The 12,022-nt window shown below is 42.1% G+C and overlaps 1 protein-coding gene across 5 annotated transcripts in view; it reads right to left on the bottom strand.

The window, feature by feature from the left end:
* Positions 1-12,022, bottom strand: part of LOC144162834 (phosphatidylinositol phosphatase PTPRQ-like) — a 179,592-nt gene that overhangs the window by 61,443 nt on the left and 106,127 nt on the right. For 4 of the 5 annotated variants that reach the window (XM_077693513.1, XM_077693516.1, XM_077693514.1 and 1 more), the window contains 4 exons: positions 9,361-9,467; positions 6,287-6,491; positions 5,473-5,579; positions 3,748-3,952 (listed from right to left, as the gene is read on the bottom strand). In XM_077693513.1, coding sequence (XP_077549639.1) covers positions 3,748-3,952; positions 5,473-5,579; positions 6,287-6,491; positions 9,361-9,467 — 624 coding nt within the window. The remainder of the gene's footprint in view (positions 1-3,747; positions 3,953-5,472; positions 5,580-6,286; positions 6,492-9,360; positions 9,468-12,022) is intronic. The other variant, XM_077693517.1, reaches the window with a different exon arrangement.

The raw sequence follows: 12,022 nt of genomic DNA, 5'->3' as shown, positions 1-12,022 counted from the left end.
CTAGCTCGATTTTCTTTACTAATAACCGTCCTATTATTCAGATTAGTGTGCAGGTGTATAGAAATGCCCGAAACATTTTCCGAAGTAAGCTTTTCCCCACACAACCTTCGCTGCTACCTGGCTACAAGTGAGATCAAAACTGGCCCATTTTGCCTGTATTCATCACCTAAAATTGGAGGCACATCAACGCATAATCATAGTAAAACAATTGTGTAGCGTTCATATGCGGCGCCCTGAATAAACAATAGGTATATAAAAGTCACGTTGGATTTTGGTAGTGTGGCTAACGATGGTGCTGGTAGCAACAAATTAGGGGTTTGTGCGTAAGGCCACGCAATAGTTTTAACAGCGAAGCTACTAAGCAAATTGTAATTTTTCCTGCCCGAATATGAAAATACCACGAAAATGCCCAGTACTCGTGTGCGAGTGCCTCGCTGCGACGCCCAGCGTCGCCGGGACAAGTTTGTCAAGCCAAGCATACCCACTTAAGGAGATTGGCTAAAATTGGCAAAAACAAAAATCTCCAGCGTTTGCAGCAATCGTGGCAGCTCTGGCTCGGAACGAGAAAGACACGCCACAGCATATGCCCTTCCGAGGAGATTTCCAATGATTTCAGTTCTAAAAAAAGAAGGGAGCTCACACTTACAACAACAATGATGGAGTAAAGGTCGTTGCGCCAGCGAAGAGGAAGCAAATCAGCTGCAATCGTGGACTTAAACCGTCGTAATGGCCGCGAAGGTTTCGTACAGCTTCGCTACGGTCAAGTCTTACGCGTCAGGGGGCGCCCCCTTCATTTTTTCAGATAGGCTAAAATACAGAGACCCAGGGCGTGTTACGACTCCGCGCACGCTAGGATAGCCCGTAGAGTTCAAATACTTCCAGACCTCTCCGCTAAATGGCACTTCACTTCTTAGTTCAATGGCCCTATAATGTTCCGCCACAACAAAGCAGCAATTATAACTGTGAGGTGCAGACACCCACGGTGAAATATCCCACATTTCCCTGCTGCCCCAAACAGCAGAATGAGAAAGTACACCAATTCATAGACAGTTTAGCTTCCCGTTTCCCGCGAATTGCGGCAGAAGTTTCAAGAAACGCACTTTTAAACCAAAGCTTTCTATGTCTCACTGATTCGACTGTGAGGCCCGAAAACGCACTGCAGGAAAGCCAACTATCACTAAAGATGATGCTGATTGCGGAAGTAGCTCAAGAGAAAGTGCTTCCGTTGACGCAATCGAACTGGGTCGCTCGCTCTTTGAAGCCGGCATCTATCTTATTGCGCTACTACGACAGGGTAAAGGCAATTGGAATATGAAATGGATGCATACGCGGGCAAAATTAGACTGATAAATTGTACAGCCCTCCATCTAACGTCTATGATGATTTAACGGGACGCTTTCTTCATGCGAAATAAAATGGCGAAGGGTCAAAGTTAAAGCCTTTGTGATCAAAAGTTCAATCTGAGAGCGAGTCAAAGTCAAATCTCAACGAATCAAAGTCCCAACTCAGACGACAACCCATTGCAGAAAAGCGAATCATACACCTTTCGTTCCAACGACGACTATGGTTGAACGGAAAACTTTCTTCGGGTGAAATAAACTGGCGAAGCGTCAGAGTCAAATCCCCTGGGATAGAAACAACAAAGTATGCGAGAGTCAAAATCAAACCTCAACGAGTAAAAGTCCAAACCATCTGCGAGCCAAAGTCGAAACTCAGACGACAAGCCACTGCCTAAAACGCAACTTTTTCTCAGGATGATGATGATCGTGGAAGCACCTCAAGAAAGAAAACGCTTCCCCTTGTCTGATTTGAACACCGGTCCTTTACGTTATGAAGCCAACGTGTATCCGATTGCGCCAGTCTGACACGGTAGAAGCAGCTTGGATTTGGAGAAGGGTGCATGGACGTGCGAAATTAGACATAAAAATCCCCCACTGCTCCCCTACGTCTAACAACGACGTTGATTGAACGCGAAGGTTTTTCCTTGCAAAATCAAACGGCGAGAAGTCACGGCCGCGGAGGCCAAATTCAGTCTGCGTGCGAGCAAAATCCAAAGATCAACAAAAAAGTCGAGGTGCGAACCGTCTGTAATTCAAAGTCCAAACTCAGACGACATCCAAGGAATCCTTCACGAGAAATCTTTGCGTTCAACCATCGTCGTCGTTAGAAGAAGATGGCAACGTTTTTTTACGTCTTTAAAATTACGCTGCTAAGTTTACACTGAATATTCACTTACGGCGTTGTGAGATCTGCCAGACATTTTGAAACTACATCGATGTTCTATACATAGATAGTGGAATAAATTTCAGAATGAACATGCTGTCCTAACGCTATCCATTTGTATATTTCAAATGAAGCCGTAAAGTCAGAAGGAATACACTTCCATTGGCACAGTAACTACAAAATCCCGCTTATATATCAAAGCCACTTTCTTAAAAGAAAGTGGTTAACACGCGAAACATTTTCCGGTGCAGCCTGAGAGAAAGTCACAGCCTAAAATTCAGACTGCTTAAACCGTGTCGGAAAGGCACAGTCAGATCGACGTCATCTTAACAATGCGAGGGACCCAGGTTTCATTCCGACCACGGGAAGCGTTTTTTTTTCTTTTCTTTTGAGGCGCTTCATGTGCCTTTGTGGAGACCATGGAATCATTATTATGTGCAATTCATTGTATAAAGTTCGCTTTCCTGCAGTGCGTTTTCGCGTACAGTCGCCATCAGTGAGGCAAAGAAGGCTTCGCTTTAAACATACAGATATAAGCATAATCATATAAACATAAGCATATGCACCATAGCAGCGACGTAAATAACTGCGAAACCAAAATTTATGAAAATAAAATAAATGTCCTAATATCGTGCGCGCAGACATAAGAAACCATTGGGCATTTAAACCACAATGGCAATGACAGCAGCAAAACCAAAATGTTGTAGCTACAAGGTTAAACGGGTCACAAGTGAGAATACATCGCAGTAAACAGCAGTTTAATGCGCTCACAATTTTTTAGAAAAACAGAAGCTGCCCACAGGTCACTCATAAGTTTAATGTGCTGACCGTGAAAGGAAGGCAAAATTTTGCGATATTAGAGTCACCAGAAGTCTTGTAAATCAAGGCTAGCTCCAAAACCACGCACAATATTTATCATCATGGTTTAGAGAAGTTAATAAATGTTCTATATAAAGGCTTTTCCCATGTGTCTGTTTTCTCAGCAAAGGGCTTTCCAAATGTGTTCTACGAGGAAACCTGCTTTTATTTTTGGCGTGAACACGACGGGGGACATGAAAAAATGCCTTAAGTTTCATTTTATTCATGAGTACCAAACTTGTAATTGAAAAATATTGAGGGCGAAAACAGCCTGCAGCTTCCTTCGTAACAACTTGACTATTGCATGCAACAGGTAAATATTGCGTCGATGCGGGTGTTATGAATGAGTGTACGGTAAGCTCTAATAGTCGTTACTATACGACAGATTTCGTTTAAATGTTAGTTGAGTGAAGCGAAAGTTTACAAATTTTGCGTATCACCTGTGCTAAAAGATTTTCCTATCTTTTTTAAACCAAATTTTGGCGCGGTGACTTAAAGATTCAGCGGGAATGAAAACTGGGACAAGACGTAAGGCGCCCATACTGGGAATCCACATTTCTTAACGCCATATGTCTTCACGTATTCCGTTTGAACTTGCCCTGGACACATTAATGTTCCAACTTACCAGTGTTTGTACATGAACACGTACCCTTACTGAACGCTTACCCGAGGCGATTGTGCTGAAGTTCTTGCAAACAGCATCTCCGACGCCCGCGCTAGTGCTGGCTTGTACACAGACCGAATACGTCGAACCAGGAGTCAATTCTGTCATGTAAAACCAGGTTCCGTCAGTGGAATTCAGGACCACTGACTTCTGGGACCAGAAATCGGCCGGCAGGTCGTTGAAGGTCTGGGATAAAGTTGAGTTGACCTGGGGAGAGAGCGAAGAAATTTTTTTGCGGCTTCTCTTTTACGCGACTCTGCTGCTCGCAGACCTCACGGTGGTAGTTCGTTAACAAGAGATAATTTTTTTTCCTACGAAGGCTCCACACTATCAAAGCTGAAGAAGTTACTTAACCAAGAGTGAGAAAAGAATACAAACAAATCTACGCGATCTTTTTGCGGCGGCTTCGTTCGAACCACAATGCAGACGCCGTATATGAGCTCAATGTTCACTTCAAGAAAACTATAAAATTAGCCAGAACCTTCTGATAGAAACAGACTTCAAATATTTCTTTGACAACAACAAACAAAAAAGTTTTGTTTGTTGTTGCTTTTATTGACTTTATTTTTTACGCGTTATTTCGAGCTAACATTACATTTATCATATTTGTGTTCGCGTATGCGTTGTCCTTTTTATGTTCTATTTCTCCCAGTGTACATATTTTTGTTCGTATGTTTGTTTCTGCTGCATTGACTACCCCCTATGTAATACCCTCCTGTGTGAGGGCCTTTAGGGGTGCTTTGAATAAATAAATAAACATATAAATAAATAAATAAATAAATAAATAAATAAATAAATAAATAAATAAATAAATAGATAAATAAGTAAATAAATAAATAAATAAATAAATAAATAAATAAATAAATAAATAAATAAATAAATAAATAAATTACAAACTGCTACGTGCGAACGTTCAACCCCATTGATACGAATAAGCGTTAAAAAGCGGCCAAGAACAAGGCTCTAACAGCTGCGTCCCAATTACGTTTTGAAGCAGGCAACCGCTTCATCTTGCTTGTTTTTATACAATTATGGGGACCTTCACCAAAATGTGTGGAATTTAAATACAGAAGAGTGCTCATTTCTGATGCTGTAAATATCAGCAATTCTATTTGTTGCAGAAACATTACTTCCACAATATCTTCGTGCCGCAAAATATTGGCGCGCCTCAAAGGCGTACCAATTTTTTTTTGCATTTAATGAGTGTTTATTTTCTGAAATAACGCGGAACAAACGTCCTGTTATTTCAGAGGTTCTATGAAAGCGGTGCAAACTCACCGTACCAAGCATAAATTCGATAGTTTGCCTAAAGGAACATTGTCGTTAAAAATGCTGAGGTGATTAAAAGTGGCTGGGGGTAGTGCTGCCACGCTTAGTGGGCACGAATTGGACGAATTGAACTTCATATCGTACAGGAACTTTTTTTATTCCGCCACTCATTTTCTTTTATTGATCGCCTTATACTTACCGGCTAAGACTGGTTTCAGGGATCTACATTATGTGTCTCAAAGTGTTGAAATCATTTCGCCTGGGTATCCTTATCTCGTCATACGTGTCACGTGTTCAACACCATGATATATTCAAAATAGGTTAAGTAAATCAATTTGGTATAAGGGACTCGTTTTTTATTTCAATTCCAAATCTCTTGGAAACTTTTATCCTACAGCATTTGTTCTATAAATACTCACGTCTGCAATGGCCCACACTATATAATATTATCAACTTACCACATAGCTAGTCAACGCTCCATTCTTTTGGGCAGGGGGATCCCATTGAATTTTGAAGCTGTCTTCAGCCTTCTCCAATGACCGCAAGTTTCCGGGGGAATCTGGAACTGATATGCACGCGTATGATTGTAGAGGCAATTTTGGGTGATACGTAATTTTTTAATCTAGAACTGAAGTCTTATTTCCGAATCTATTATTAGTAGACTGTCTTATATAACAAGATTATGGAATACTTGTAAATTCGAGGTTTTATGTTACATTTCTGGTTAAAACGCACAAGCCAGAATACCTGTTCTCTCGCTAAGTGCAAGAAAGATCATCCTATAGTTCTTTGCTAGATGAACCTCACATTGATTTAACACGTTAGTGCGGCACTATGATGTGGCGTGAAATGAATGTAATTCTTTGGTTGTTTGTCGTTTCTTCCACCGAAAGATAATATTCACCATAACAAATCCTGAACGGAGCTATAGGTTCAAAATAAATTGAGTTGCAGAGCAGCCTTAAAAGTGAATCAACACAATGTTGTTTTGCACCTTGACGACACTTCTAAATATTTTTCAGGATAAGTCGAAGAAGCCACTTTATTAACCACACAACACATACAAATATCAGGCATAAATAAAAAATCTGTTCTTTTCGGTTACATTAAAATTTATCTAAGCTCCAAATTGAATTCTTATACCATAGCAGTAAAAACGCCACCCAACGCCCTAATTTGATGGCATTCATTCCGGCTTTATTTACATTCTACTTGTGTAAGCTTGCATGAATTACGAGGACTAGTTCAAGTGTAAGAAGCCAAACAACTCACCCGAAATTTTTGTGCTGAAGTTGCGGCAAGCGGCTTCTCCAAAGCCTGCATTTGTGCTGGCCTGAATGCATACCGAATACGTGGATCCCGGGGCCAAGTTTCGCAGGAAAAGCGAAGCTGTCTCGGAGGAATTCACAACAACTGACTCAGGCGACAGTGCTTCAACTGGGAGGTCATTGAAGGTGTGGATCAAAGATGAGTTAACCTGCGAAGAAACAAAAAAACTGCATTTCTTGCTCGTTCTCCATGTGATCCTAACAGCATTCTGTCACTTTATTTAAATGCCCTAAGTAAGCATTTCTCTTTCCGTCCAGCTCCCCAGCATTACATTTCAATCCCAATTAGGACCATGTAAGTAAACAGAGATTGGATAACGACAAATAGTTAGGCTGCAGTGACACCAATCAAAAGGCCTTTGTTCACCTAAGCGTCAGGGCGGTTTGTGTCCTTGACGTAACCGTTATGTGCCGTAAAATGGTATACAGGCACTGCCAAATGTGTGCCAACAGGCAGGCACGCAATTGAAATGGTCCGCCTCGTCAATTTTTCAGGATTCTAGCTTTCATAAATGGACACTGAAGTGAATTTGCCAAGCTCTCGTTTTTGCTTGCACTGCGTAGACTGGCTCTAATTAGCACACTTTTCATCGTTGATCCGGATCACAAGTCGGTAATAAAGCTCGAAAGAAGAAAAAGTACCATGCGCGGTATGCGGCGGCCGCACCAACTAAACGCTGTGATGACGGGAGGAGGTGCACGGTGATTGGACTATGCCCACGATTAGCATTCAAACAAGTTTCGGTTTCGGCTCTGTAAAGCAACATGCTTTACATCCGACCTTACCTGATGGGCATACTCGATATCTCAGTAATCGTCATCCACGCTTCTGCCGTGTTGTCGACTGTAAAGTGCCTAAGATAAGCCTCCCAGGAGGGCTTGGAATTGTAGAAATCACTAGCCGAGGCCTATGCAATGGATGAACGCCCTCCGCCTCACCGCAGATCCCCATATTTGGAGCTTGCATCACTCATTCCTGCATCGTAAAAAGCGCGTTCGCACCAGGCGGAGGGTCTGCTGAGGCTGCTCAACAAGTTTACACTTTTATTTAGTTGCAGCATTTCAAGCCGCTTAGGTGTCTATTTGTTGTTTAGCGCTCGTGCAGTGAGCGTCCCCCAAATTTCCACAATATCTCACGTCTAGCAATCAAATTTCTTAGACGGAAAAGCGTTCGCAGGTGCGTAGTCGTGCTGCTGACCGCTGTGCTTGTTCACCCAGCGCAAAAAAGTGCTTCCTTCACCCTAGTTTTACGCTGTGCAGTAAAAGTTTCAGTTGATTTTATTTCCTTGGTACCTATATTGGCTTCGCTGACTCTTCTCCCGCCTTCAAGAGGCCTTATATTTTCCTACTGGCGTACCAGTCAGAGAAGCGTCGCATGTGCGCATGTGCAGCGCTTGTGTGGAGCGACCTGAACTTGGAGCTTGATACAGTGTAAAAACTAACAAACTAAAGAAACGCACATTCTTCCATTCACAAACGTGTCGTGGCTTAGTTTCAACTGAGCGAATGAATTGCGACGACCCGTCGGCGGCCGGCGGACTAAATGCTGGGCCGACTAACTCTGTCGGAAGGTCGGCGAGCCGAGCAGTAGCGCAGTCAAGCCAAGTCACCTCCTCCGGACGTCACACAAAAACGCCACAGAAAATGGGCGAGGATGCAGAGAGGAGTACAGCATTTTCGAATTGATTTTTCTACAAAATAAACTCTCGCAAACGCACTCAAAGTGGTCGAAACGTAGCCTGTGGACTCCGCACTACAATTTGCGCTAGTAATCCCGCAATGTTTAAAAATCACTTCAGTGTCCCTTTAAGCATCTAAAGTACGTAACGGTTTTTTATCAACCCTACACAAGGCCTTATGTCCGTATGTTTTTCCGATAAATAAAGTTCTTTTTTCTCACTACACGCTTTATTGTTTTCCTATTTCACGAAGATCTTGATTTTAGATACGCTTTGGAATCCCCTTTCAACATGAAAAAGTCCAATTTCAGCTTTTGGAAGTACAGTAACTATTTCCTGCAGTAAACACCTTTCTTTTCACCGGTAAAGAAACTTCTAGTGCATCTCCCGGCTGCTGGCGATACAGCATCTTCAAACCACACTGCTTTTACTCTTTTCCATCTCTTGCAGTGTAAAGTTTAAGAGACTCGAATAATTTTTCAGCATTATTTGTCATGGGATCTGATTTCTTCAGGTTGCATTATCCTTGGTTTCATAATATAGCGGATTTCCACGTTGCAGTGCGGGGCGTGTAACCGATGAGAACAGGACCTAAAAATTTTTTTATGTGCACATAAAAAAACGATACGCAGCGTAATGTTTTCGCGCATATAAGAACACTTACTGAATGTGCCACATCTAGAAGCGCATTTTTTCCAGCATAGTTTTAAACCTCCTCACCTCGTAAAAGAGTAGTTTTCCGGAATATGTTCCACTTTCCCAGGAAACGCGTTCCACAAAAGGCACTAAACAGTCTGTAAGCAATACTTCAGTACGAGGCAAGCCGACAACTACAAAAGCACTACGTGCACACCTTATCAGAAACGCTTTTCGATTACAGGAAGGGGAAATGAAGGCTATGGGTAAAGTGGTAGACAGTAGTATAGTACTCAAAACATTCCGAATCACTCTCTCTTTCTTAATGTGTTTTTATTGCTGATAATTTCAAGCCAATTATATACATTAAAACCCTTGTGCGTAGGGCACATGTACACCATATAGGCAGGAGAAGTAAAACTGACAACGGCTATAGGGAAATGAAGCAAAATGAAGGGCTGAATGAAGATGGTGGAAACGTGTTTTGTACGACGTGCATGCACCTAACCATTCCTGATTGCTGTATTGTGTTAAAGTAAGTAACACGTCTTACATTTTCTATCTGACCATGCAGAAACCATACTAAATTAGAGCTACTGGCCAGTGCAGCCATGGCAACTTGAAAAATATGCCTGTTTAATAAACTGCTGGGAAATAAGAAACAACGTGCTTGTGCTCATTCAGTGGCAACCAATCCTCCAACCTTGTAGCTGTTGAGTGCTCCATTCTTCGTATTCGGGGAACCCCACTGAATCTTCAGGCTGTATTCTGTCTCCTCCAACAGATGCAGATTTTTTGGAGGATCTGGAACTAAAAGCAACACTCCTCTACGTAAAATAGCGTTATGCAAAGTGCGCTATGCTATATGCTTAGAAGCCGTGCCTGAATAATTTTAACAGCTCGTAACATTTCAGATTCTAACAGCGCTATCACGACGGGTACAAAGAAATAAGGATGGAACAGGCGCTGCTTTTTTTCCCTACGACCAGGACCAGCGCCTGTTTTGTCCCTCTTTCTTTATTCTCGTCTCGTCGTGCTGGCGCTGTTAGAAGTAAGCAACAAGCTCGACTTTTTGTACTGTAACATTATTTCAACGGTAAAAACTCTGCTATTATTCAGATTAGTGTGCTGGTGTGCGAAATGCCCAAATCCTGCTGGAAGGTGAGATTTTCCCTACGGGGCCTTTGCTGCTAACTGCACAGAAGTAAGATCAAAACTGGCCCAGTTTGCCTCTATTCATCACCCAAAATGGACGGCGTGTCGAAGCACAATCATAGTAAAAGAATTTGTAATGTCGCGTTCATATGCGACACCCTGAATAAACAATATCTATTTGCAAGCCATACTAGAGTGTGATACTTTGGCTAAAGATGGCGCTTCCATCAACAAGGAAGCGGTTTGTGTTTACTGCCACGCAGGTGCTTTTCAGATGGGTGAAAATACAAAGACCCATTGTGTGTTACGTCTCCGCGCACACTGAAATACCTCGAATAATTCCAGAGGTATCCGCGAAATGGCACTTCTTAGTACAATGGCCCAATAATGTTTCACCGCAACAAAGTAGCACTTGCAATTGTGAGGTGCAGCTACCCACGGTGAAATATCCCACAATTTATGGTTGCTCCAAAAAAGAGGACAACAAAGATATAAAGTACACCAACCAATGGACAGTTTAGCTTCATGGTAACCGCGAAGTGCGGCAGAAGTTGCAAGAAACGCGCTTGTAATGCGACGCTTTCTATGTCTCACTGATTCAACTGTGAGCCCCGAAAACGCACTGCAGGAAAGCCAACTATCTCTGAAGATGATGGTGATTGCGCAAGCACCTCAAGAGACAATACTTTCGCGGAAGGAATCGAAGTAAGTCCTTCGCGTTATGAAGCCGGCGTCTATCTGATCCGCCACTACGACACGGTAAAAGCAGTTGGCGTTTGGAGACGGGGACGGACATGCACGGCCAAAATTAGACGAAAAATTATGCACCCCTCCATCTAACGGTGACGATGATTTAACGCGAAGCTTTCTTCGTGCAAAATAAAATGCCCAAGGGTCAAAGTCAAAACCTTTGCGATCGCAAGTCCAAATTGCGTGCAAGCCAAAGTCAAAGCTCAACAAGTCAAAGTCCCAACTCAGGCGACAACCCACTGCAGGAAAGCCAACTTCACAATGAATATGCTCTTCGGACACTAACCATTTGCAAATTTCAAATGAAGCCGTGAAGTCAGGACAAACACACTTGATTTTACGTATAGTCATCACAAAATCCCGCTTAAAAATCAAAACCCCTTTTTTAAGATTAAGACGGTAAACACGCGAAGTTTTCTCTGTTTCAACTTGAGCAAAAGTCACTGTCCAAGATCCAAACTGCTTCAACCGTGTCGGAATTACGCAATCGGATAGACGTCCGCTTCATAATGCAAGAGCCCCAAGTTTCATTCCGACCCAACGAAGCGGTTTTTTTCTTAGTGCGCTTCGTGTGCTTTTGTGAAAACCCATCATTATTATGTGATATCTGATTGTCTGAAGTTAGTTTTCGTGCAATGCTGTTTCGCGTACGGTCGCCATCAGTAAGCAAAAAAGGCTTCACTTTAAAATTCGGGCGTAGAATACCATAGTAGCGACGTAAATTACTATAAAACCGAAATCTATGCAGATAAAATAAATATCCTATAATCGTGCGCCCAGACATACGAAACAATTGGGCATAAAAGGAACGCGGTGCCGATGACAGCAACATAAAAACAAGAAAAAAATTGTAGCCACAAAGAGAAATTGATACCGATTGAGAAAATATCGCACTAAACTGCCGTTTAATGCACTCACGGGTGTTAGAAAAATAGAAGCTGCATACAGGTCACTCGTAACTTTAACATTAGAGTTGACCGGAACAGGAAAAGCAAAATGTTACGATGTTAGGATCACAAGAAATATTGTAAATTATGGATACCTCCAAGCCAATATGCATTAAGATATTTCTCGTCATGGTTGAAAGTTTCAATAAATGTTGTTGATGAAAATGTTTTCTAGAGCTCTTTTTCCTCAGGAAAGGGCTTTCGAAAGGTGCTCTACGAGGAAAGCTGCTTTTATTTTTGGGGCGAAAGGACAAGGACATAAAAACTGTCATAAATTACATTTCATTCAGGACTGCCAAATCCGTAATTGAAAAATATTTAGAGAAAAATACCCGGCGACTTCCTGCGTAACAAAATGACTTATCCATACAACCACTAAACATCGCGTCGAGGACATTAGGAAGGAGTGTAGGGTAAGCTCTAATAGCCATCACGATACTACAGATTTTGCCTAAATGTTACTGGAGTGGAGAAAAAAGTTTACTAATTTTGCGTACCACCCATCCTAAAAGA

Source organism: Haemaphysalis longicornis, unplaced genomic scaffold (assembly GCF_048455015.1).
Source record: "Haemaphysalis longicornis isolate Haplotype H1 unplaced genomic scaffold, Haemaphysalis longicornis Haplotype H1 scaffold_12, whole genome shotgun sequence".
Classification (NCBI taxonomy): domain Eukaryota; kingdom Metazoa; phylum Arthropoda; class Arachnida; order Ixodida; family Ixodidae; genus Haemaphysalis; species Haemaphysalis longicornis.
Note: the sequence above shows the minus strand (reverse complement) of the source record. Positions and strands in the feature narration are given on the sequence as shown.